The 25,768-nt window shown below is 38.1% G+C and overlaps 1 protein-coding gene across 1 annotated transcript in view; it reads left to right on the top strand.

Moving 5' to 3' along the window:
* Positions 1-25,768, top strand: part of AKAP6 (A-kinase anchoring protein 6) — a 299,187-nt gene that overhangs the window by 205,383 nt on the left and 68,036 nt on the right. The window contains exons 8-9 of the mRNA XM_065404219.1: positions 1,634-1,782; positions 8,599-8,719. Of these exons, the coding sequence (XP_065260291.1) occupies positions 1,634-1,782; positions 8,599-8,719 (270 nt within the window). The remainder of the gene's footprint in view (positions 1-1,633; positions 1,783-8,598; positions 8,720-25,768) is intronic.

Below are 25,768 nucleotides of genomic sequence, written 5' to 3'. Positions count from 1 at the left end.
GTTTATACATTAATTATTTTTAAATAACTTTCTTTCATAATCAAATTTCTTCAAAGAAGGCAAAATGGACATTCCACATTCAGGACTACATACATGTCAAGTATAATGCTTTAAAATAATGCTTTATGATTTACTTATTTGAGCACTGAAAAGCACTGGAAGTTTTTTTATGTTCCAGCTATTCAGAAGATGGATTAATGGATTTTCTTCAGATTGTCCCAAAAAATCATATCTGGGTTAAACCCAAACATTAAAAGATTCACTACAAAGAGTGATTTTTGGAGAAAAGCTATAAGCAACTGAAAGAGGAAGTTAAAATGGAAATGGCATTTCAAAATTAGCTATAATACGACTTGGTAAAAAATACATCAATGCTAATACAAGTTATAAACAACTTTCACATAATCCAGGTAACCACAAGATTATATAAGTGTCCAAAACTACTTTCAAGCATATGTTGCTGGCACTCCTTTATTTTTTCTTCCCAGTCCAAACATGGCCCATAATATGCATCCTTATTCGGGGCTTTGGAAATTTTCCCTGTTTTAGCGCTTTCATCTTGGCACTTTTTCTCTACATCACAAATGGCTGTTATCATAGATAGAAGTCACTGTTACCCTCTGAGCAGAGAGCAAACACTTCTCTTTCATTTTGCTTGGAGTGTGAAGATCATTTCCAAACCAAGGTTTCCTCCATGCTAGTGCATTCATCTTGCTGCCGTACCAAGTGATTGACTGAACATGTTATTACTAATAGGAATATGGAATTAAGTTACAAAGAAGTGACATTTTTGAAGCTTATCAGAATTTGTAATGTCTGTGGTTTTTATTTTAGTGCACCCTTACCAAAGGAAAACAACAGCATATTGGCCCCAAAGTGCTTTTGAACTTATCCTTCCCTCTGTTCTTCTCCCTGCTACCCAGGGGCAAGCACACCAAAAAGCAAACTTTATTCCCATGTCATCTGGTGCTCTGACTTCCAGAATCCAACTGATCACCACAGCTGCAATAAATAAAGCGTCTGTTCAATAAGTTTTGATGCCAAAAATTATTCAACATTCTTTTGGCTAGGCACATAGACTGATGGAAAACAGCACATCTAACTTATTGCCTCTTCCTTGCAATCAAGATTTCTGAGTAATCACTGGAAACTAGGTAGGGAAAAATAGAATGTGAACAATGCCAGTCCCTTTGTTTTAATTTAGTTATTAATTTAACAAAACAATGCAAGTATAATTAACTCTGAAGCATCGTCATCTTGTTAGCAAGAGATGAAGATGAGCTTCTGAAATGTGCAAGAAGCTTTATTTTATATATTTAGCTGGATTTTTTCAGAATGTGATATTTCTAAAATCTCTTGCTCGCTCACATGCATACAGACAGACATTTTTATTTAGCATTTTGCTGGATATACATCTCATGGGACATAAGGTCCATGCTTTGATAAGAACTTAAATGGTCCAGTTATACACTAGATAATATACTGTACCATGATCTGATTTATAGGACCAGCCTTATTAAGGAAGAAAGAAATTTGGTTAAATTGTTTGGTACAGTCCAAAAGTAGTCATTTTAAATGCATTCCTTTAGAATGAAAAAAAAAAAGTGTTTTCCTCTTTGTTTTCTTTCTCTAGGCTGAGGTTCAGCTATGCTATCTGGAAGCACAAAGAGATGCTGTTGAACAGATGTCCTTAAAGCTGTATAGTGAACAGTACAACAGTAGTAGCAAGCGAAAGGAAGAGTTTGCTGATATGTCAAAAGTTCACACAGTGGGAAGTAATGGGTAGGAAACTATTCTTTTTGTTGTTTTATTCTCTCTGATCTGTGCTTTTTTACATGATCTTCTTTCTTACTGCTATGCTAGCCAGGATTTTTCCTCCTTAACCAAGATACAAGGTAACATGCTATGTATATTTATTGTCATATTCATTAATGCAAAAATTAATGAGTTCTGTATAATTTTATCTACATTAATTGCTTCACTCCTAGAGCTACCTAACTTTTTCGAATAGCAGCCCATTATCTACATGAAAAATTTTGCGTACCCTTAAACTTCAGCCTTTACTAAGCCTGTTATGTCATCCTTTATTTCTCTTTATTTCTTAATTTGTTCTGATGCTTTCAGGTTTCCTAGTATGTTTCTTCCAAAGACTTCCATGACATGTCAGTATCTTTTTATAACAAACTTCCTTAGAGACCATTTTACTAGACCCTTAGTAGGTGAATGTGAAGCCTTTCATTTCTGGATTTCTGGTTTAAATATGGCCCAGTTCAGTACTGACTGAAAGCTATAAGTACTAGATCTGGCCAGGAAATATTTGATTGACTGTTGTTTCATCTAAAATTGCTGATTAGTCAAAACCAGAACTTTTAGTGAAAATATAGCTGTTTTGACAGGAAGGTTTCTCAGGTCCAGAATGGAATTTTTGGTCAAAATGATACCAAGCAAGAAACCCACTCCAGAATAGTTTGGTGATTAGGGCCCTGTGAGAGACCCAGGTTCAATTCCCTGCCTTTCCACATCCTGGGTGAGTTCCCTAACCACTGGGCTGTCAGGGCATTTGTTCTGATTCTGGGACAATCAATATTTAGTTATTTATATGGAACAGCTCCAGCAGGAGAGATTGAGAGAGACCACCCTGAATTAGGCAGATGAAGGATTTGAACTTGGGTTTCCCCTTTCCCAGCTGGCTGCTCTGACCACGAGACGATTCTAGTACAGGCACATGCTCTTTCTTTGTCTCTCCTTTTGGTTTTTCATGAAAAAAATTCAAAAGGTCTCAGTTTCATCCCAAATGGCATCTATTTGGGAAAACTGTTTCCCAACCAGCTCTAATAATTACTTTAGCTGTTGTCTGTTGAGATTTCTGTGTCTAATGAGTTTGTCATCTGTCTGATTCCCTGTACATAATCTCTTCTCCAGCTGTTCCCACTGTAGATATATCTCCCCCAGTTACAAAGTTTGCATTGTCGCTCATTCCCACTATAGACATTCTTCCTTGAACAGGCTCCATAAGGACTTGTTTCAAATTTCCACTGATGCCAATGGAGAAATGCCCTTGCTCTATCCCCATGATCTGAATATTTCCCTCCCCTGCAGTAATGCCTAGGTCCATAGCTGATCTACCTACTGCAAACATTCTGGCCACAGACCTCTGGTGCATTGGGGCAGCTTTGTCAGAGCTAACTTTCAAAGGGTAATGCAACGTGTCTCTAATTTATGGGCATTCCTATGGTGCGCCTAAACATTGTACCTTATCATAGTATCAATGGCAAGCATTGCACATGTAAAAGACAAAATTGCACATGTAAATGACAGCATTTTAGATGTTTAACCTCTTGCTTAACATCCATAAATCAGCCGTTTAGCAATTTAGATTGGGATTTTCAAAGGGGCCTACAGAACAAAGGGCGCCAACCTTCACTGACTTCCATATCAATGGGTTGTGGAGTGTCTAACTCCCTCAGGCCCCTTTGAAAATCTAACCCTTGAGGTTTGCCCACATTTGATTGCAACTACAAGATTAGGGGCTGTTTTTTAATATTTGGCCCTCAGTGCACATATATCCAAATTTTGTGCTTGCTATTGATACTATGATAAGGTACTACGTTGAGGAGTAGCATGGGAATGCCCATATATTAGAGACCTGATGCATGGCCTTTGGAGCCCGTTCAGGGGAGAATGCCTACAGTGCGAACAAGGTAAGAATGAGGACTTGGCAAATGGGGGAGATATATCTACAGTGGGAATAGATCAGAAGTAGATTAGGTGCAGGGAAGAGATGATTAAAATGGGACCAGTAAGGTAGTATCTGCAAATTGGAAAGTCTGTGAGGTGGGACTACAAAGGATTGGGGAATGTCTGCAGAATAGGGATAGTTACAATGAAAATGAAGAGGGATCGGTTAATGTCTGCATAGGAATGGCTATGGAGGGAATGAAAGAGAAAAGAATGGGGATCTGCTGCAGGAGAACAATGGCCACCATGTGTGTGGGAAGAGCTCAAGAGGAGTAATAGAGACCAGCTGCAAAATGTTGATACTTACATAGGTTCAGATTCTGAACACCCTCAGAGTTGGTGGCATGATGATATCAGAGTTTTAGTTCGGACCCATGTTTACTGTGTTTAGTAAACTATTGCACATGTCTCAGGACCATTTCTTTCAGTCCTTTGGCAGTACTCATTAGACCGTAGTTAGGACTGCAGGATCAGGCTTTGAGTGCATTGACTGAACATTATGGAATGCTCCAGATATGCACAGAATTTAAAGCAATGTTATTTTTTAAAGCTGTTATGGTCAGAAATTTGATTTCCTTTATAATACTTCAATAGCATGCTTATGGAAAGGAGATCCAACAGATGATGACCCAGAAACTCGAAAGAATATTTTATCTGGTTGGATTTTTTTTTTTTTTTGGCAGGCATACTACTATGCTTACAGTACTTCTAAATGCCATGTGAGCTATGCCATCAAAGAAATAATACAATCTGGCGGTATGTGTCAAACATGAAAAAAATGGCTAATGGAAATAGCTCCACATTCCTTTTTATTTATTAATGGCACAGATGAGCTGGTTTTCTCATAAGAAATGGGCTCATGAATTTTCATTCAAAATAATAAATTGATGTCCATACTTTAAGAAATATGTTTAGGGTTCAAGGGATAAGGCATGCAATTCTGCATATCTTATTTCCTGTTTACCAAGCTAAAATATACCTTAATGTCATTACAAACACTATGTTGCTAACATGAGTTTAGTGTATTAACCATAAAACTATGTTCAAGGAAGTTTTAGTTATTTGTTCTTTAACACACTTTGTTGCATTCCTCTTGGATGAATTTTATTGGAATTCCTTTATTGGATGAATATTTTGGACCAGAAACACTTGCTCTACATTTTTTAAAGTAATCCGTGGACTTGGTTAATGCACCAAAATCAAGTCATTTTTGTAATTCCTGCATCTAGCAGATATACAGTATTTCAGAAGCTAAGCTTCTCTTGATTCTGCCTCAGGCAATGTGAAAAATTACATGCTATGCATAGAAAAAATGGATTCTGAATATAAAAGGAATATTCAACCTAACAGAAATGTTGACAGCTATATTTTAATCTTAACCTATCACTGAACCTACATTTGTCCCATTTTGTTAACTTCTTTATTTGGTCCTGTTATCTTATACATTTTTATCAAATTAATAATAGCTTATACATTTTTTAAAAATAGAATATCTTTAAAAGCAAGGGCTTTTTTTAAACAATTCATAGTTATGTCAAAACATATTTTTGACAACTTCTAAACCAAACTTCATAATAATTAAACATGGGTTTGCATAGCAAAATTTAGACCTTGGTCCAGATCTGGATTTTGAAGCCCCAGTGTGTGAGATGTGTTTGGATTCAGAACTTTAATTCTGCTCATTATATTAAAATTCTAATCCATTTATGGGTTTTGATTCTGAAATATCCATCCCAGACCTATTCTGCCAAAAGAGTGGAGTGTTTGGATCCAGATTTTGGTTCAATCCATCACTAATTCTTGGGCTAGATTCTCAGCTGATGTAAACTGAGAAGACCCTGGAAGCCAGTGTAGCTATACCAATTTACACCAGCTGAAAATCTGGCCTGATAAAATATATGTCTTTAATAATCAGCATTCTACCCTGTCAGTTTTTATGAGCTGGGATAATTTTTGGCAGAGACATAATATCAAAAAATTGAGTATTGAAGATGCAGAATGGTTAAGCAGTTCTCTGAGGTTTAGGTAAGGATTCTATTACACAACATTCTGAATACCATGGACTTTATTCATGAAGATTATAGTTTTATATTAGTGTGACGGGCTGCCCCGTCCCCATTCCTGGGTGCCAGCTGATGTACTGAGGTACCACTGAGCCCACCTACCCCACCAGCCTGGGCTCTCTTACACTGTCCTGCTGAGCCAGGACCTCAAACTTCTCCAGCACACATACAGGTAGGGACACACCCAGCTGCAGAAAGACACAGACCCTGAAATCAGCACTCAATGGGAAGGCTTCAACTAAGGAATTGCCCAGCACTCAAGTGCACACCCCCTCTGCAGTGTAAACCCAAAATTGTATCATCTTGTGCTGTACAACGTAAACTCATGAAATCCGCTCCCTCCCTCAATGTAGAGGAAGATCTGCACAGCTTTTTGTCTTCACCCCAGTTATGAATTCCACAAACTGGTTTTAGAGAAAACAAAACACGTTTATTAACTACAAACGATAGATTTTAAGTGATTATAAGGGATAGCAAACAGATCAAAGCAGATTACCCAGCAAATAAAACAAAGATGCAATATATGCTTAGATACTAAAGAAACTGGTTACAAATAGTAATTTCTCACCCTAAATGTTGTTTTAGGCAGATTGCAGAGTCTCTTGAAGGCAAACTGCTCTTGCTTGCAGCTTAAAACTCCAGGTATTTCTTTCACAGGCCAGATACCTTCCCAGGCTGGGTTCAGTCCTTCTCCCCCACTTTGTCTTTGTTTCTTTGATCTTTCCAGGAGTCATCCTGGGCGGGGATTCAGTGAAGAACCAACCCTCCTTTAAATGTCCCTCCCCTGCCTTAAATAGGCTTTACATATGGCAGGAATCTTTTTTTTTCAGTGTGGTTCCTCCCCCCTCAGTGGAAAAATACTGGTATTCTATCATGGAGTCCAGTACCAGGTGACTTAATCACATGACCCTGCAGTGTCAAAACGATCATGAATCAGAGGTGGTTTGTAGCATCCTAAGAAAGCTGCTCAGGAAGGTGGGAGATGAGCATCTTCAAAGACCTATTTGTCTCCCTAATGGTCCATTGACTGGTCCCCAGCTAGCCAGCCAGACGGATTGCATTCTGTCTGGTGCGCGTTCCCTGGATGCAAACACTTTGGTAGTACAGATGTATAGTCAATATTCCTAACTTTAGATACCAAAATGATACATGCATGCAAATAGGATAATCATATTCAGCAAATCATAACCTTTCCAACGATATCTCACATGACTTATCTTGCACAAAACATATAGTTATGCTATAATCAGATTATAGCAATATTTCTATGAAAAATATGGAGTGTAGTGTCACAATTAGTTTCAAAATAAAGGTCCATCAAACACCTCATGAGAGGTTACAAATGCCCTCAACTTCCAATGAAACTTATTCTTCAACCACAATAACTTGGTTGTTCATGCCTGCTCTTCCTTATAATAGCACCATTGCTTACCTTTCCAAGACAGGAACTATAACCTCATAAATTATTAAGTAAGAGTATGCTAAATGTAGTGGATTGATCTAGAGAGATAATGCAGAATCAACACTTGTGCATTATACAGTACTTAGTTGTCTTGGTGGAAGTAATATTACAGAGGACTAAATGCTTTCTCCGCCCTTCCCTCCTGCCTCTCAAAAGAGGGTGTCTCACAACACATTAACTATATCTACATACATTCACAATCACCTTGGATATGGTACACTAATTAATGGTAATTCAAACTACAGTAGTGTATACATTATATATTTGGTATTATTATTTCTTTTGTTCCTTTGTTGCAGGATTTCTCACTTTCTTTATAACATTAATAAAAAAGATGTAAAAAACTAGATAAAGTTTTTAAATAGTTGAAAAAATTAGCCTCGGTAAGCAATATTAAATTCATGGGCAGGAACACACACTGTCATATACTCATTTGACCTACAATGATGACTTTTGTTCATTGCTATTAATAAGCTTTTGGTCAGTTACAGATTGACAAGTCTTGAGGATTTCTTTTAAGGGGTATTTTTTTGACAATTTTGCAGTTTTTCCATGTATACCTTCTTTCTCATATCACAGTGTTTTAGAAGAATCTGTGCTTTACTTACTCACTAGGCTTTCAATAGAGAATCACATTAATCCTTTTAAGCTCCTTATTCTAATGATTTATTTTGTTGAAAACCATAGTGATCCTCCTTTGAATTTTAATGATTGCTGGCTATTCAAAGATTCATTGTTTTGACTTCCTGTCCTTACCTTTGTTTCTTACATGTCTGTAGGGAACACCTGTCTAATACTGTATCTGGCCTTAGTTCTCACTGGCTTACCATATTCACTCAAGCCTATCCTAAAGCGTTAAGTTGAAATGCTAGCTATTCATCCATGAAAATAAATGTAGGATATATATTTGCAGAGATAGGCAGATAGACAGCAGAGGGATGGCTAAATGGATTGAGTCATTTTTCTGTGAAAGTAATATTTTTGGTACGAATAATAGTATATCATGATCATTGTAGAGAAGCTTGTTAAATATAATGTTAGCACTTTAAAAACCATTAGGCAACATTATCTAAGGGTTTTTTATTTCTACATTTTTGCAGCAAGTACAGTATGCTTACAGTTGTCAGAATCTAGCATCACTTGCCAAATTTAGGTCATGTCACTGGTTTAAATTGGATTTCAATTTTTATTTGCGTCCACTCTCTATAAATACAGACTATCTCTTTAGAAATATAACTTGGAACATCATGAGTTTTCAAGAATATATTATTCTAATACACGATTTTAACAACTAGACTGTATTTATGCATAATACATTTTGTTCCTTATCTACAGCCTTTTGGACTTTGATTCAGAATACCAGGAGCTCTGGGATTGGCTGATTGACATGGAATCTATAGTGATGGACAGCCATGACCTGATGATGTCAGAGGAGCAGCAGCAGCATCTTTACAAGGTTAGAGCTACCGTTACTGCCTTTACCTAGCTATAGAAGATCTGATTAGCTTGACAAGTCTTTCTCTCACAGGATATCGCTACGTTCATTGTATGTATCATGGTGTCTATTAGAATTCCCTTCCCTGTCCCCAACCTCATTTCCATCCCCTGTGCACTGACAGGCTGCACCGACATCATAATTGCAAGAAAGTTCCCTTTATCACATTCTATTTGGTGTAATTCTATAGAAGGACAAAGATTTGTCTTCAAGATGAATAGAAATAAATGAAACTGCATTAATAAATAGACTGAAACAAAATGAAGAAAAAATGAAATGGTAGCATTTAACAAAATGTGTTTTGATTGGAGCTTTCAGCTGGATTTTTATCCACCTTTCAGATCCCTTCAGGGAAGAGAGGAATTTGCCTTGATTTTGGTTTACTGCTGCTGGGATACAGGACTCTTCCAATTTAATTTTTATTAGTTATACATAAAGCAGAAATTGTCATGTTAAGTCAATACACTTGCTTGTGATTTAAGCAAAATGATTTTGAACTCGCATATTGATTGGAGGCTCTTTGTCAAATAAATATATACTGTTTCCCTTATTTGCCATTGCTGTCTTAGTCCAGATTGTTTGATCAGTTCTTCTTTTTCATGGATAATTTTAATAATCCCCCAAAATATAGATTTCATCTTAAAACTGTTTCAGGCTTGACTGTGTGTCTGAGAAACTGTATTCAAGGGGCATGATGGGGGTTGGGGAAAGGAGGGAGATTTTTTCCACAGAAATATCAGGCTGCAGTAAATCTTCCTCATTTAGGCAATTTTTATTGGAGTAATTCTGACAGTTGTCATCCTTGAATTGCTTTGAGCATATGGCGTATTTCAAAGAGCAGATTGTGAATCATAAAAAATAAAATTAATAACTAACTACAGAATCAGCAATAGTATAATGACAAGAAACAACTACCCTCTAGCTTTTTTTTTTATTTCTTATAGAATAAATGGTACATTCAAGGTCAAATAGAAGTTGTTTTCTTTCTTCTATGGTTACCTGATTTGATAATTTATTAAATATAATTTATATTTTCTTGCTTTGAATTTATAATTTCTTGATGCTCTTCATGCATTTTATTCTATCTAATGTTGGTCCTTTTATTTGAAAGGACCTAAACAGATAATTATGAAATAGGTTATAAAATACCTTCACATGCAGAGAATATTGTTTGAGCTCTAACTTATTAAAAGTCACAAGTAAGTTAAGTTTAATAGCCTCAGTTTCTCTCTTTTTCAGTCATTTGTTAATATTAAAAGAAAACTAAATACATAATTTCACACACAGCTGATGGTCTCGGCCCTAGATAGACTCAGAGATTCCCAGATTTTAAGGCAAAAAGGGACCATCTGTTCTGACTTCCTGTATATGACATCCCTTAAATTCTATCCAGTTACCCCTTTATTGAGCCCAATAACTTGTGTTTGGCTGATGCATATTTGCCAGAACGGCATCCAGTCTTGATCTGAAGATATCAAGATATGGAGAATCCACCATTTCCCTTGTTAGTTCATTCCAATGGCTATTCACCCTCACTGTTAAAAATGTGTGGATTGGAATAAATAGTGTGTTACAAGTCAGGATTGAAATGCTTAGGCACTGTATATTTATACAGGGCAATTTCCAAAGTGTTTTGCTCTATGTCTTAATGTAGTCATCGTTTTCAGTTTTACATTCAAGAATTCAAAAAATTCTAATATTTTTAAAAAAACAACAAAAATGGACTGGAATCACAAGAAGCACTCGGCCCCACTATTCTATGCACCCTTTAGAAATGTTTTTTTATCTTGATGTATTCGAAATGCAGTCAGAACGGTATGAATGGTAATGTATATAATTGGGGAGATAGTGGTTAGTGGGGCAATGGGAGGGATAAAAGAGGACAGGGACTTACTCAAAGGTTTGCAGTGCAGTATGGTGACAAAAATGGCCAACACAACTTTAGACCGCACATACAGAAATATTTTATCACAGAAAGGGAGATAATATTCCCTGGATTTAATAGAGCCCTGAGTTATGCTGGCTTCTTCTGGTACATTGCTCCTGGGATTGAAAAGTTCAGACAGAGGAGAGTTGTCAGGTCTATAGCTCCCACATATCTGCAAGGCCTACAGTCAATGAGCACAGATTCCAAACTGGATTCAGCACATTCGCTCTGCAGTCTCCACAGGTGGAGCTCTTCCTTGCAGAGCCCCAGCCACAATTTTAAAGCTTTTAAGAATACTTCTATTCTTAAAATTCTAGTACGATTGCAGTTCTTCCACTGCAAAACCATAAACAGTGGGGATGCACACACTCTGCTTGGCAAAAGGACAGATTAGGTGAACAAACAGGGTTTTTTAATCTCTATTTTCTATGATTTTAGTAACCAGGATACATCATGCCCCTAACAACATTCAGCATTTATATTTCTAAAACCTAGCCTAGCTAACCATCCTACAGTCAATAACAAATACTCTTAATAGTGACACTCTACCTATGTGAAAGATCTGACTCAGAGTCGTTGGTGGTCTGCCTAGCAATCACAACCATGTGGTATCAACACTTTATACTAAACATGGAAGTAATTCTACTCTGTGGGGGGAAGAAAATCTGAAAAGAAATGCAGGCAGCTGAGTAATCAAAACTGTTGAATGATGGAGGGTGTTATGAAAACATAGGCCTTATTTTAGGTATTCTTTATCAACTGCAGCTTCAAATATGAACTTGTTAATTGCACTTTCTGCTTTTCGGTGGATTCTCCTAAACCCTCAGATCCCCTCCTCCCAGCTATTGAGCTGACAAGTAATTGTACCTCTGAGCCAGCTCAGCAAGCCTTCTCTGCCAGTGAACCTACTATAGTATCACTATTACCAACAGTAATCATTGCCCCTAAGGAGTCTATGAATGGAAAGGAGGTATGATAAAACAGGTAAATCAGGAGGGAAAAGCATGCATTAAAGCAGCATAATATAATATATAAATGCTAAAATTGCATGTGGGAAAATAAAATGCATTTTCACAGGTTAGACTATTTCCCCAGTACTATATTTTCAGATTTCATATAAATTTAAGCCAACTCCTTCTGCTTAATTTTGCATTGAAATGTACTAGGGGGTTCTCAGTTCTTATTAGAAACTCTGTTTTCCCTTCTTTTAAATTTATTTTATTCTTTCTATAAATATAAACAGGAGTGTATAGTGCAGCTGGTATTTTTTTTAAACTCTAAGCATGTATGATATACACTAGCAGTATTGTTGGTTCTCTTTCATTTTATTTTCCTATGTTTGAGCACAACTTCTAAAGAGAATTCTTCTTCCTCCTGCAGCCCTCTCCCAGGGATAAAAGGGACAATTCACTCAATTTTCATTTTCAAGTTTTAAAAAGTAACTACCTGATTTGACTAATATATGTTACAGATGCAAACACAGAATGAGTGGTTTACAGCCTGTTAGCTATAATTGAAATTAACTTATAAGGAACATCTAAATTTTTCTGATATATGATTGATTTCTGAAGATCATTGTAGCTCAGTTGAACGTATAAGAAAACCCTCATTTTTATCAATAGCATGTGGACCTGATCCCATAAGCCTTCTTTGTATATAGCGTTCACATTGACTTCAGGTGGATTTGCATGCAGAGGGTTTGCAGAATCAGGCCCACAGAGTTTAGACTCTGCTAATGAATCGTTCAGTGGGAACTCGGGTATAGATTTTATATCTCTACCTTGAATGTTCAAAAATGAAGCAAATCAGTGTTTATTGGAGCTCTGGAGATTAGAAATGAGTGTACGAGACATAGAAAGTTAATGATAATTCCTACATTTTCCCCAGAAGATTAATTGTAAAACTTAATTGTCTGTTAGATTAAAACCCCATTTAAATAAGTAAGATATGATTGTTAAAATTGTTAGCATGTAGAGAATAAAATTAAATAAACATTTTTTTAAAACTCAAAATAAAAACATCAGGATGTCCTTTGATATTTGGATGTATGATTACAAAACTATTTAAGATGCTTGAAATACATACTGCATAAGCAATCTCTTGAATTATTAAGTCTTCAGCAAAGATGAACTCTATAATGAATAGAAAAAAATTGGTACAACAGTTGGAAAGATTTAGAAGAAAATCTGTCAATGTGGCTTTTGAACAGGTTAAATACTGAAGTATCCTATCAAAGGGAAGAAGTTCACTCTATTAAATAACATTAAAATGTACATCAAGTGTTATGGACCTCTAAAGAAAAATTGAAAAAAACCTTTCCAGCAGTTTTTTGTTTCCCTAATGGAAGCTATGGTTCTTCTGAAGGTGCAGTTCATTTTCTCCTCTGGGTGTGCTGCTGCTCCATTGTGCCATTCACTCTAGCTCTGTGTGCTGTGGCCCTAAGTGGTTCAAACAAACGGTGGTGAAAGTTTCCCTCATTTGCATCACTTCTAGACAGCCCTGTCGTACTCTTTGCTGACAGGAAATCACTGTCTTTGTCACCTTTTTTCAGTGATCTCCTTTTGGCAGAGATTGGCCATGTGACCACGATTAATCACAACAACAGTTCTGGCTCAGAACTCAATGACATGTTTTCCTCGGCACTTCAATAACGGTGGAGAGGAGTCAGTAGGAAATGACTACATTAATTTCAGAGTGAAAAGATAATTAACACTTAAGGACTAATGCTATAACCTATGGAGCTATTATTCAAATTAAACCTAATTTATCGTAAACTTGCAAAAAAAATCAACCCTCCCTCCTTAATGCAACTGTTACAAATAAACGTAGACTAGTCCTGGATTTAAAAAGAACGAACTATATTTCAAATAGTAACATGAATAAACAAAAACCTAAAACATTTGAAACCAGAGGCTGAAGTATGTAAAGTGCTTACTTAGATGATATGAATAGGATACTGGCAAACAAAAGCAGCAGTGTGCTCCTAGAATGCTGTGCTTAAAGGAGTTTCCTTGGCAACAGAAATGCAGTTCCAAAAGTAGACAGAACTTTCCTCAGAAAACATACTATTAATAACAACCTTCCGGAACAACTTGGAACAATTTGACTACTTGGCAATAATAATGCCAAGTGTTCTGTGAATTAATCTAACACATAACAGTTATATGTTTCTCTTGCCCGTAATTCTCCTGAATCTCTGGCCTGAGTTCTGTTCACTTTGAGGATATAAATGTGAGAAGCAAATGTTACTAAAGAGAAAGAAAGCTGAAATACCAGAAGCCTGCAACGATCAATTAATGTTCTCTGTATCTTTTTAACTTGTAAAACAGAGTAGTTCAACTGGATTACTTTATTCCATTTAAAACAAGGACTGTATACCTACTGAAGCCACACTGTAGTTGTCTTTATTTCAACCAAATTACTGCTGTAAAAAAACTTATTACATTGTAATCTGCCTGAAAAGTATTCTGTTTGGACTATATCCTGTGGAGAATGATCCTAGAGCCCAAATTCTGCAGTCTTCCTGTCAGTCTAGTAATCTATCTTCTTATATGAGACCGCTAACAGTCAGTAGGAGTTGAGGGTACTCACCAATTCTCAGGAAGCTCTCAGCATGTGGCAAGATTAGGCCCTTTCTGGACAGAAACTATAAATGTGCTATGCATGCAGTATTTTTAAATACGTCATCATTTCTATGTCAGCCAAGAGAATAAACTAATTTCAAATCTGCCTTGCCAATAGGAATCATTAGAATTCTTCTAAAGGCCATAAGCTTACTAGACAGGAAAGGTAGAGTACTACCTTGACCTTTTCTGAATCCTTGGATCTAAAGGTTAAAAGTAATCAATATATCTCATTGTGCAGCTTGGTAATAAGTAATAACCATCATGTTAAAATCTAAATGATTGCAGATAGCACTTAAGTATGTTGACCCATTTGGGAGCCTTTTTTAATTGCAATCAGGATAGTCATTATAGTTTGCTAATAAACTTTTAGGCTAAATTGCAAAAAGTGCAGCCTTTAGCTTTTTGAAATATGACTTTAATGCTGATACAAATTGAGTGTTGCAAGGTGAAAGCTTTGATTTTATCTGTCGAGATATATATATTCCTTTCTCATGTCTGTACAAAAATTACAGAAAGACTATACTGTTAAATAATACCAATAAGGATATTGTTCATTTGCACTAGTTAATTGCATCACTGTTCAGTGCTCTTACATTATGTCCATAGGTATATGAAAAGTTACATGACTTAATAAAAATAACCGGATCAGCTGACTCTGATTTTGTAACATGCTCTTAATATGTCATTATGCCAGAGAGCATGACTGAACTTTGGTGAATGAAGCTGTTTAGAGACTAAGAATATAGTGACTCTTTCTACACAAGGAAACTGAACTGTGTTTCACAATAGGTGTCAAAAATGGCTACCCAACCGAAGTTGTCTTGAAAACAGTTGTCCCACTGTGATAGGAGGGTCAACTGAGTTCAATACCTGTTGTAGCAAAGCATCCTAGCCACTTATAGCACTGTGTTGAACTTGGTTGACACTCTCCACACCAACATTTTCATTTTCAACACCACAGGAAAGATGACTGGGGAAAGCCATCTTTGACACCTAGTGTAAAAATAGTTCATTTTTTCAATGAAGACGAGGCCTATATTTTAATTATTCTATGATTAAGGCTAAAATTTAGTCATGGGTATTTTTAGTAAAAGTAATGGACAGGTCACGGGCAGTAAACAAAATTCACAGCCCATGACCTGTCTATGACTTGTACTATATACCCCTATATACTATATAAATTTTGGGTGTTCTGGAGGGGGGACTCCGGGGGCAGCACAGGGGCTCTGGAGGGGGATCCTGGGGGCACTGCAGGTGCTCTGGGGCTGCTGGGACTAGAGGAAGGGGGGGCGGTGATACGCAGCCCGGGGGTGCCATTGGTGCTGGGGGGGGGGGGCGGCAGTGGCACATGACCTGGGACCGCCACGGGTGCTCCGGGGAGGAAGGAGGGTTGTGGCCCAAGACCGCTGCTGCTGCTCTGGGGGGGGAGGGCGCATGGTGGCCCGAGACTGCCCTAGCAGCAGCCGATGCGGCTGGCCCGGAGGCCGCTCGAGCAGCTCAAGCGGCCTCCAACCCAGCCGCACTGGCTGCTGCAGAAGTCACGGGGTCCCAGAAAGTCACGGAATCCGTGGCTTCCGTGACCTCCATGACAGACTCGCAGCCTTATCTATGATTAAAGTGCTCAGCATCTATGGCAAATTTTATATTTTTATTTAAAAAATAGCAGGGAGAATTATTACTGGCAAGAAGTCTTATTTAAAGTAGATAAATGTTTGGCCTTAATGTTCCAGTAATTACAACAGGAAAACATTGTGATTCTGTAGACACGGTAATCAAAGTAAGGATAAAGTATGGTTAAAAAAGGAAGAATACTATATTCCTGTCTGCTTCCATTTTGAATGCATAAACATGTTTCTAGAAGCAGTAAAGCAGTGTAGGAATTCTTTTGGGGCCAGCCCCCAGTTATTCCAAAAGAATCCCTGGTACATCTCATGAGAGTAAAAGAGTTTCTCCCCACATTCAACCCAGCATGCTTTTGAAAATGAATTCCAAAATAAAGGAAGGCCATATTTATTGATCTTGTAGGCACATTTTATGCTTAAAGAAAATAATGTTAATAAGAAGACCCTGATTTTCAGGTCTAGCCAAAGTTCTCTTGGTACAAAACCTGAGGTGAGGGGCAACAAAGTTGGTGTAGGCCACCTCCAAATGTCCTGTATTCTGGGGCCAAACAATTTAAATCAATTTAAAATCAAACACTTCTTTTGAGATCTCTTTATATAATAGAGCAAAGTAGGGTGAGTTAAGAATAGAGAGGTAGTTTTAACTTTGAACGTTGAACTTTGGTTGGTTGGTTGGCTTGCTTGTTTGCTTGTTTGTTGGAGAGGGTGTTTGGATAGAAAACATTTAAACATATTTTAAGCACAAAAAGGCCATATGTCCCAATATTCCTTACCTTCTTTGATGAATCTTAATCCCACCTTTCCTGCTTTTTCACCTGATGCTGCCTAATTCCCTCATTTTCCAGAAATAAATCTAGATATCCCAAACTCATTTGACGTACTACTTTAATTGCATTCCTCCTGTATCTTATTCCATATTCATAATATAATGTGTGAACTTACTCTTTCTGAGCTCCCAATTTACTCCTAGAATAATCTCCTGTTGTTATTTTATGCCGTAGCCATCATATTCCTCAAACAGGTTTTGTGCAGTGCTTTATATTTTAAAAAGGATTTTAATAGTTTTTTTAAGCAAACAAACAAAATACCTCTTCATGAAGTTGTGCTAGATTAAGACAAATTCTTTGGACCTTAAACACTCATGATGCTAGTACACTTAATACATGCCCATACAAATATGTCCAAAAATCCTTATTGCATGCCAAGTTTCAATTTAGAGCAAATGTGTATGGCCAAGTTATAATCTCCTGAAAAGTTCCTTAGACAGACCAGGAATTTGAGTTCCTTAGACAGACCAGGCATTTGTGTCTGATGTTACACAAACAGCAGTTATTTTATGCCATAAAAAAATCACTACAGTGCTGTGTGCTAACTTCTCCTTCTGAACATTTCATTTCATTTACTAGTAATTGTAATAATAACTGTAGCCGGGCCCCTGGAAATCTGGGGCACCTCAATGTCAACTTCTGTGATGAGTGAGAGGCTGACACAGTTGGGGATTTTAAGGTTTTGTGCTGATATTTTATCCTTAACAAATCCACAGCTAGCTGCAGAATTCCCGATATTCTGAACACATTCTATCGTGTGTGTTTTAAGAGTTGCAGCCAGCTAATATGTGAAAAACTCCTATTTCATTGCTTGCAATATCAGATGTAAGTTTGGATATGACCTATTCACTGTCAATATCAAAATTTAATCTAGTGATCATCGGTTATGTGTTTGACCATTTGGCTCTCTTTTCTTACGATGGTCTAAACAAATTATTCTGGGATACTGTTCCAAGGGAAAACCACATGCTTCTTCATGCCTATGATCTAAGACACTGCAAAGTACAGTACTTTCACTTCTCTCTGTCTCATTTATGTATAGCACACATCAGCATAACTTCTAAGCACTTACCAGTTAAATTAAACATTTGCAGCAAGGTCTTTAGTGGATTTCCTGGAGTCTTCTGCTCTTCTCCTTTCTCTGGTTATGGGAATCTCTGCTTGGGGTTATATATCTATTTTACCACTGATGCTGCCTGATCATCCAGGCTTAGTGACAAAAAAAGCATTTTCCAAAAGCTTCACTCAACTTTGATAAATGGGGAATAGGTATATTTGATGGAAGGAGAATAGTGTTCCAGTAATTCTTTGAAGCTTTTCTCCTTCTTACCAGCATTACTTCAGCTTTGCGTGGGTCATGTTTGATCCAACTTTTGTTTATCTAGGTAATGATGTCTTGTGGGCATTGCAACATCCTTGTGATGGTGTTGGTAGCACCTATTGAAAATGTGATACACAGCTGGGTCTCATCAACTCTTATATGCAGCAAAGTCCATGATGCCTCACCACCTCACCAGTTGATCTCATGTAAATATTAAAAAGGAGGTGAGGTAAGGATAGATCCTAGACTGAATGGCAATGAGGGCTTTTGGGGAAGAGGAACAGATGCACAGGAATGATAAGTGCCATTACAGTGTTCCAGCTAGCTCATGAAGGCAGACCTGCAGCACATCGTGACCAACTATGTGGAAAGCAGGACAGATTGAGTTGTGTGAGTATTGACATATACAGGCTCTCCACTGCCATGAGAAGGTCATCTTTTAGTGACACTAGGGCTATATTTATGCTGTGTCCCACTTTAAAGCCCATCTGTGAAGCATCCAGAATACTGACCTCAATCTCATATTGTTAAAGCTTGATAGTAATTACTTTCTCAATGATTTTGCTTAGAAATCGGAGGCTGAAGATGGAGCAATAGTTGGAGAGATTTTCTGCATCAAGTATTTGCTTCCTGATGATCAGGCAGATATTTCCATTTTTCAGGAAAGCTGGAAGCTCATTTCTCTGAAGGAGGCATTGATAATTCCTGTGAGCAGTAGACTCTGTTGTTGTTTACAGGCCTTTCCCCTCCAGGAGTGGCATGGATCTGTTTTGCAGGTAGTGGCTCGACTATTTCTCAGGGCTTCTAGATCCTTGTCGTGTGTGATGTGACTAATTTCCAGCCATGATTCTGGAGTGGGTAGGGCCATCTGGCCAATACAGTGTTCTACCTCCATAAGATCATCTTTGTGTTCAATTTTTTTTTCCAAACTTAAGAAATTAAAAGTCAGAGTTCATTTTTTTCTCCAAGGAGTGAATTATCAACTGCCTCAGATCGAGTGAAATAGCCAGTTTAGTTTTGTTCTAAAAGTAAATTGCATAGGTAAAGCGGTTTTGCCCTTTTTTTCTTCTTTATGTTGTATAAGGAAAGACAAAAAGGGTTTTCTTTCCCCTTCAAAAAATTAAAAGTACTTTTTCAAATATTAAGCATTGATTCCCCTGTACTTTCCGAAAATCCTCTGGAGGACTGAAGAACTCTAGTTATTAGGAGACCACAAGAGATGGGAGACTGAAACATGAGTTACTGAGCTTGGAAGATGTTAAAACTCTTTGCTTTGCAGTCTGTTTGTTTCTTAATGCTTAACTCAAGAGCCTAGTAAAAAAAGAAAAGAAAAGAAAAGCTTTATTTGGGAAATTTGTACTATTCTCATCCCTTCAGCAAAGACAGCTTCCACTTTAGGAATCTCCATTTTTAAATTAAAAGATGAAAGTGCATGCTTGTTGAGAGAATATTGAGAACAGAGATGGAAGAGGGTGAAGAGACTATTATTATTTGTAATGTTTTTTGAAAGTGTAACAAAGAAGCAATCCCTTTTTTTCCAGTCTGATTTTCCTTCCCTAGCTCTTCTTTCCTTCCTAATTTTTTCCCTTCTGTCCACCCCATCTCTTCTTCAACAATCAGCACTTAGATGCTATGATGATTGCACTGTATCAGCACCTCTAGCTCTTACATGACCAGTTTTCTTTGTACATAGAGATTAAAATTCATATGACCACTAAACATGTGATATGTATTAATATGTATATATGATTAAATTTGAATTAATATGCATATCTGATTCAGTTTGAATGTACATGAAGGGAAGATTTTTGTAAATATGGCCAAACATCTGTTCCTCAACATTCAGAAAATTATCATTATAAAGTGAAAATATAATAATATATTGTAACAAACCCATGATCACAGACTGAGGATTGAAGTTTACGTTTTGGGACCCACAGGGCTCGATTTCACTTTAGTGAATCAGAGACAGAATAGTAGATTATGGTGCAAGGTATAGCTTTCTGCTTGAGCTGGCTAGGTTGCCTCACTAGGGAAGTGCAAGAACCATTCAAGTGTTTGAAGGGATCTGTCTAGGAGATGTGAAGCTTAGGTATATATTGGGCCTACTTAACCTTAATTCTCCCATCCATCCATGGATGAAGTTAGCTCGCCTACAAATCAATATTCCTGGTTCCATAATAGAATCCTTATGCATAATGTGTAGCAACCCGCATGGAACTTGGAGGGAAGAGCACAGGTTGCATAAGGGAAGAGTTTGGAAGAGGCACCAGGAAGGCAGTCTCTGTGTTCATGGCTTGAATGCTAGCTGCATCATCATTGTAAATAGTTCTCTTAATAAAGAGCCAGTTTAGTTTACAAATATGGGGTCCTCTCATGTTGTTACCCAGCATGTGGTATGTGAGAATATGGTGGCAGCAGTCAGTCTGAATGAGGAAGAGAGTGTGATTAACAGGAAAACAAAGCAGCCCCTAGAAACAGAGCAAACAGGCAGAATGGAGAGCCTCTGGCCACTAGGAAAGCTGGATTTCCAGAAAAAAATCTTGCACAAGAAATTAGCCTGTATACTGAGCTGATCATGGTGGATACAGATGAAAAATTTAAGGTAAAGCTTTTTTACTATCTCATAGTGGGGGGAAATATGAGAAGTAAGTGAGACACTGTTGCCAGGACTAACATGCAAAATATAGCACAGCTGATAAAGGTGTCTGAGTACCATTACTCCAAACAGTGTGAGATTGTAGAGAGACAGGCCACCAAGAAGCAGAAGAAGGAATAGATACTTATGTTACACAGTTGGCAGCTTTGGTATCTGCATATATCTCTGGAGACATAAAAGATTCACTAATTAGAGACAGGATCATTTGTGGGACATGTGATTCCAGTTTACAGGAAAGATTGTTGAGAGAATCAGATCTGACCACAGAGAAATGCCTCCAAATAACAAGGGCATCTGAACTGTCTAGAGAAAGGATCAAAACAAAGACAGCCACTAATGCAGAGCAAGTGCATAGGCTCAAGCTAAAGAAACCCAAGTAGCAGGACAAAGGTAGAACAACCAAGAATGAAGGCATCATAGTCCTGTTACATCTTTGGAAACCAACATGAAAGGTAGAAAACAAATTGCCCAGCTGCAACAGTGTGAGAAATAAGAGACGTTTTATGTTACAATGCCGCAGCTACCCCAGGAAGAAAAAAGCAGTAACATATGCAGTGATTGAGGATGTCTGCACTGTGACTTTAGCAGATGCAAACACTCTCAATATACATGTACTGTAGAAGAAGGATGCCAGCCATTCTACTCCCATATTTGCAACTAGGCTATTTGATCAACAACCAATTCAATTCCAGCTGAATTGTGGAGCCAGCTGCAATGTAATCCCAGTAACACTGATAAGCAGCAATATTAGACTGGAGACATGTGACCAAGTACTAGTGATGTATAATAATACCATTCTGAGGCCAATGGCCAAATGCAGGCTGCCAATAAGAAACCCACAAAATGACCCGCTATTACTTGGCATTTATAGTAGTTGACACACAAGAGTACTACCCACTTTGTGGGCAGCAGGGCAATGATCATAGGACATCCCCAGTGTGAGAGAGGAAGAGAACAGGCCCCCTGGGCCCTGTCCAGCATTCTAACAGGGCTTTACTCTTATTGAAACTAGCACGGAGTAGATCAGCAGCCTAGTAGCGGTGAGAAAATTTTGGGCAAATTAAGGATCTGCATTGACCCAAAACTACTTAACAGAGCATTGAAAAGACTACCCATTACCAACAATTGAGAACATACTAGTTGATTTATCTAGGGCAAAAGTGTTCATGGTTTGTGAGGTCAAGAATGGGTTCTGGCATATTGAGCTAGATGAGCCATCCAGTCACCTAACAACCTTTGCCATACCTTTTGGCAGGTACTGCTGGGAGTGAATGCTTATGTGCATCAACCTGGCCTCAGAGGTGGTCCGGTGTAAACTGAACCCAGCACTAGAGGGACTCCCACACATCAAGATTGTACATGATGACATTCTTATTGGAGGAGAAGAAGCAGTCAAGGAAGATGCAATCCAGGGCCATGATAACAAACTACTCCTAGTCAGATGCCAACAGCAGAATATTCAGCAGAATGTAGACAAGCGGAAGCTCAGGAGAACTAAGGTCCCCTATAGTGAATGTCTGTTGACTTCTGAGGAACTCTGACCAGACTCTGAGAAACTGAGAGCCATTAAGGAAATGCTTACACCAAAGAATGTGAAGGGAGTCTAGAAATGTATAGGAATGACCAACCATCGTTCCAGATTCTGTGCACACCTGTCAGAAGCCTGTGAACCCTTGAGATAGCTGACACGCAATGAGGCAGTGTTGGAATTGTAAGAGAGCCCAGGATAGGCATTTGAAAGAGTAAAGATGATAATAAGCAAGGCACTGGTCCTAAAGTATTACAACCCTCTAGAGCAGCAAGACCCACAGAATAGTGCCTCAGAAGGAGGCCTAGGCACAGGCCTGATGCAGGGCCAGAAACCAATAGCATTTGCTTATAGTCCTCACAAATGCAGGAAGGGGATACGCTCAGATAGAAATGAAGCTACTGGGTGTGCCCTTTGGATTAGAATGATTCCATCATTTCACCTTTGGGCACAAGGTAGATGTGCAGACTGATCACAAGCCATTAGAAAACATCATGAAGAAGTCAGTGCTGAGTGCATCCAAGCGACTGCAACACATATTATTGAGATTGAAGCACTATGAAGTGAGGATAAGGTACTGCCAGGGGAGTAACTATGATGGCAGATACACTGACCAGGGCTTCCCTTCCAGAGTACAACACAGATGGTTCTGTGGAACAGGAAATAAAGACTGTGAACATACTACAATGTCTTTGCATCTCTGCTGGGAGGCCCAAACAATCCAACAAAGAACTGAACAGGATGGGATACTACATGCATTAAAACGATTCATACTCCAGGTCTCAAGGAGCAAGTGCCACAGCAAGTCATGCTAACAGAAGAGACACAACAACAAAGATTATTTAAAGGAAAAATGTAACAACCTGCATGGAACTTGGAGGGAAGCGCATAAACTGCAGGAGTTTGGAGGATGCCGCAGGAATCCAGTCTGTGTGCACATAACTGGAATACCAGCTGCAGTTGCAGCATCTCTGTAAATAGTTCTCTTAACAAAGAGCCCATTTAGTTTTAGAAACATGCTGTCCTCTCATGTTATTATCCAGCATGAAACATGATGCATCCCAAAACAGGGGTGTTTATTCTGATAAGGAGATACAGACACAAGCATTAAAATAAATCTTCTTGCACCAGCATCCTAGGTTATTATGAAGAGTCAAATGGATTTCTATAGAACCAGACAATTTTGACAAAATTCTAACCAAATGGTTTGGCAGTGTTGTGACTAACTTCTTTCCCTCCCATTTGTCATGCCTCCGGATGTCATTATTTCAGTCATAGTTGGAAGCTGAAATGCTGAAGTACCATCAAAAAAGTTGTGTTTACAATATTTCTGGTCCAAGAAGAACCAAAAATCTCAGTATCAAGCCTATTCTAAGGAGATTTCTGAACCAGTTTTACAGACAAAAGATGTTTGGCTAGATAAGGTACCTTAACCATTGGGTACTGATTTTGACCAAAGCAAACCTCCAAATTTTTTGAAGTTTTCTCATCCCTACAAGTTTCCATGTTTGGAGGTTTCTCAGATACTGGAGAGATCCTCATAACATCGCCAGTCACAGATGAACACAGCAGCATGTACTGTTATTTAAATTGCCTGTATGCTCCTAAGCATGTACTGGAGCTACATTATACTCTAAAGATTGATATACTATAATTATGTTTGCGCAGCCATGCAAAAGTTTATTCTAACAAATCCTCAGTCCATTCTGTGAAGGCCTCCAATGTCTAATATGTTGTGCACTCAAAAGAAATATCTGTAGTTTCCTAATTTTCAGGCACTTTACACCAAATTCAGACCAGCTGGGTTACCATGGCCCTCATGAAGTCAATGGAGTTACTCCCACTTATACCAGGCCGGGGCTTAGTGTTTATCGTTAGATTTAAAATATGCACCTTCAAGGATTTTAGGGAGATTTTCACAAAGCAGGGCATGATTTAGTTATTCAACTTTTAGAGTCTTCAAGAGGGGGACAGTGGAGAGCCATTCCACTGGTGGGCCGCTCTGTAATAATAGTACATTTCCACTGAAGTAGGGGGGTTTGGTTTATTCTGGGAGATTTATGTTTTCTGGGCCAAATCCTTCTGAGTAAAGCATGGGTTCACCAGTGGGGAAGAGGACACAAAGAACATCTTTCTTCACAGTTTACACATGCAGAACAGGGTTTTCCACTTATTACTCAAGAGTGCTGGGCACCCAGGCCAGGATTCCCTAACCACTGGGTTCCCATGGCCCTCAGGAGTGCAATCTCATTAGTAGGTGTGGTCAGTCACCATCAAATACTCTGCACCTGGAGCATTTGATAGCTGGTGTGGGTACTTACTCTTTTTAAAAGAGATGCAAAATATGTCTCAGCACATCTCCCACCTCTCCAGCCACCATAAGCATTCCTGCATGAGATGGCCAGCTCCCTACTCTGCTTCTCTGTAACAGTAAGGGCAGCATTTTGATTAATGTGTGTGTCAAACATAAACATTTTCCATCACAAATTCAAATTTTGCAGCTGCTTAATTGAAACTTTTTAATACATTAGATAACTCTTAATGGTGCCAGGAATTACAAAATTCAATTATTGGCATCAGTGCTGTTAGACTAGACATGTGTCTTAAAAATGAACACAAAATAGACTAAAAAAACTATGTAGTTGTTTTTAAATAATTGTATTCTCTCTTAGGTATTTAAAATGTGCCCAACACTAACTTCCTACTTATTCCTAATTCAGTTTGTATGTAGGGCTCAGCAGTGCTATTAATATGTGGGGACTCATCAAATTTTTTAAGAATGAGTCTGTGAGGGCAGAACTCTGTCCAATATCTAGAGCCATCTTTAAGAATAGGCAGTTTCCTAGTGCAGAAAATATAATAGGGTTCAATGTCAAACCTGTGAGGAATGATACTCTATATTATTTAAAAGTTCTCTTCCCTCTTCCAGTAGACCATCTTTCTTTCTTGCTGTGTTGATTCTGTATTTGGGACAAAACATGCAATAAAAAATTCTCTCCGAAGTTCACCACATCCTATCCAAAACCACCCCAAATATTTTGTTTAATTATTTTTATTTAAATTTGATCCTGCTCGCAGGGATTCCAGCATGTGATTGAATTGAGCTGAGAAGCAGCAAACAGTGGGCTTTTCCAGAAGACGACTTGCCCCGTACAAGCAGCTGAGGCCATAAGTCATTTAGATGGGGAATTAAAAGTTTTGATAGGAAAGGAACTGATACTGAATGGAGGGATACTGAATGAGGTCAAAACTAGGGAGAAAACTGGTGGTGGAGGGGAGGGACAGAATTTTTTTAAATTGTGAATTCATAAAAAAAATAGAAAATAGAATAGGATGGAAAGAATTAAAATAAACACAAGAGCAGACAGTAAAATAAACAAATATTACAGAAGTCATGAAAGAATACTTCAATAGCTCCTCAGTGTAAGAGTGTCTTCAGGATATAGAACACAGTATGTTTTCCCAAGGGAAAAGCTCCTAGAAACACAAATGATGAGCTG

The sequence above is a fragment of the Emys orbicularis genome, chromosome 4 (genome assembly GCF_028017835.1).
Source record: "Emys orbicularis isolate rEmyOrb1 chromosome 4, rEmyOrb1.hap1, whole genome shotgun sequence".
NCBI classification, from domain to species: domain Eukaryota; kingdom Metazoa; phylum Chordata; order Testudines; family Emydidae; genus Emys; species Emys orbicularis.
This window is presented reverse-complemented; position numbering and strand designations above follow the sequence as displayed.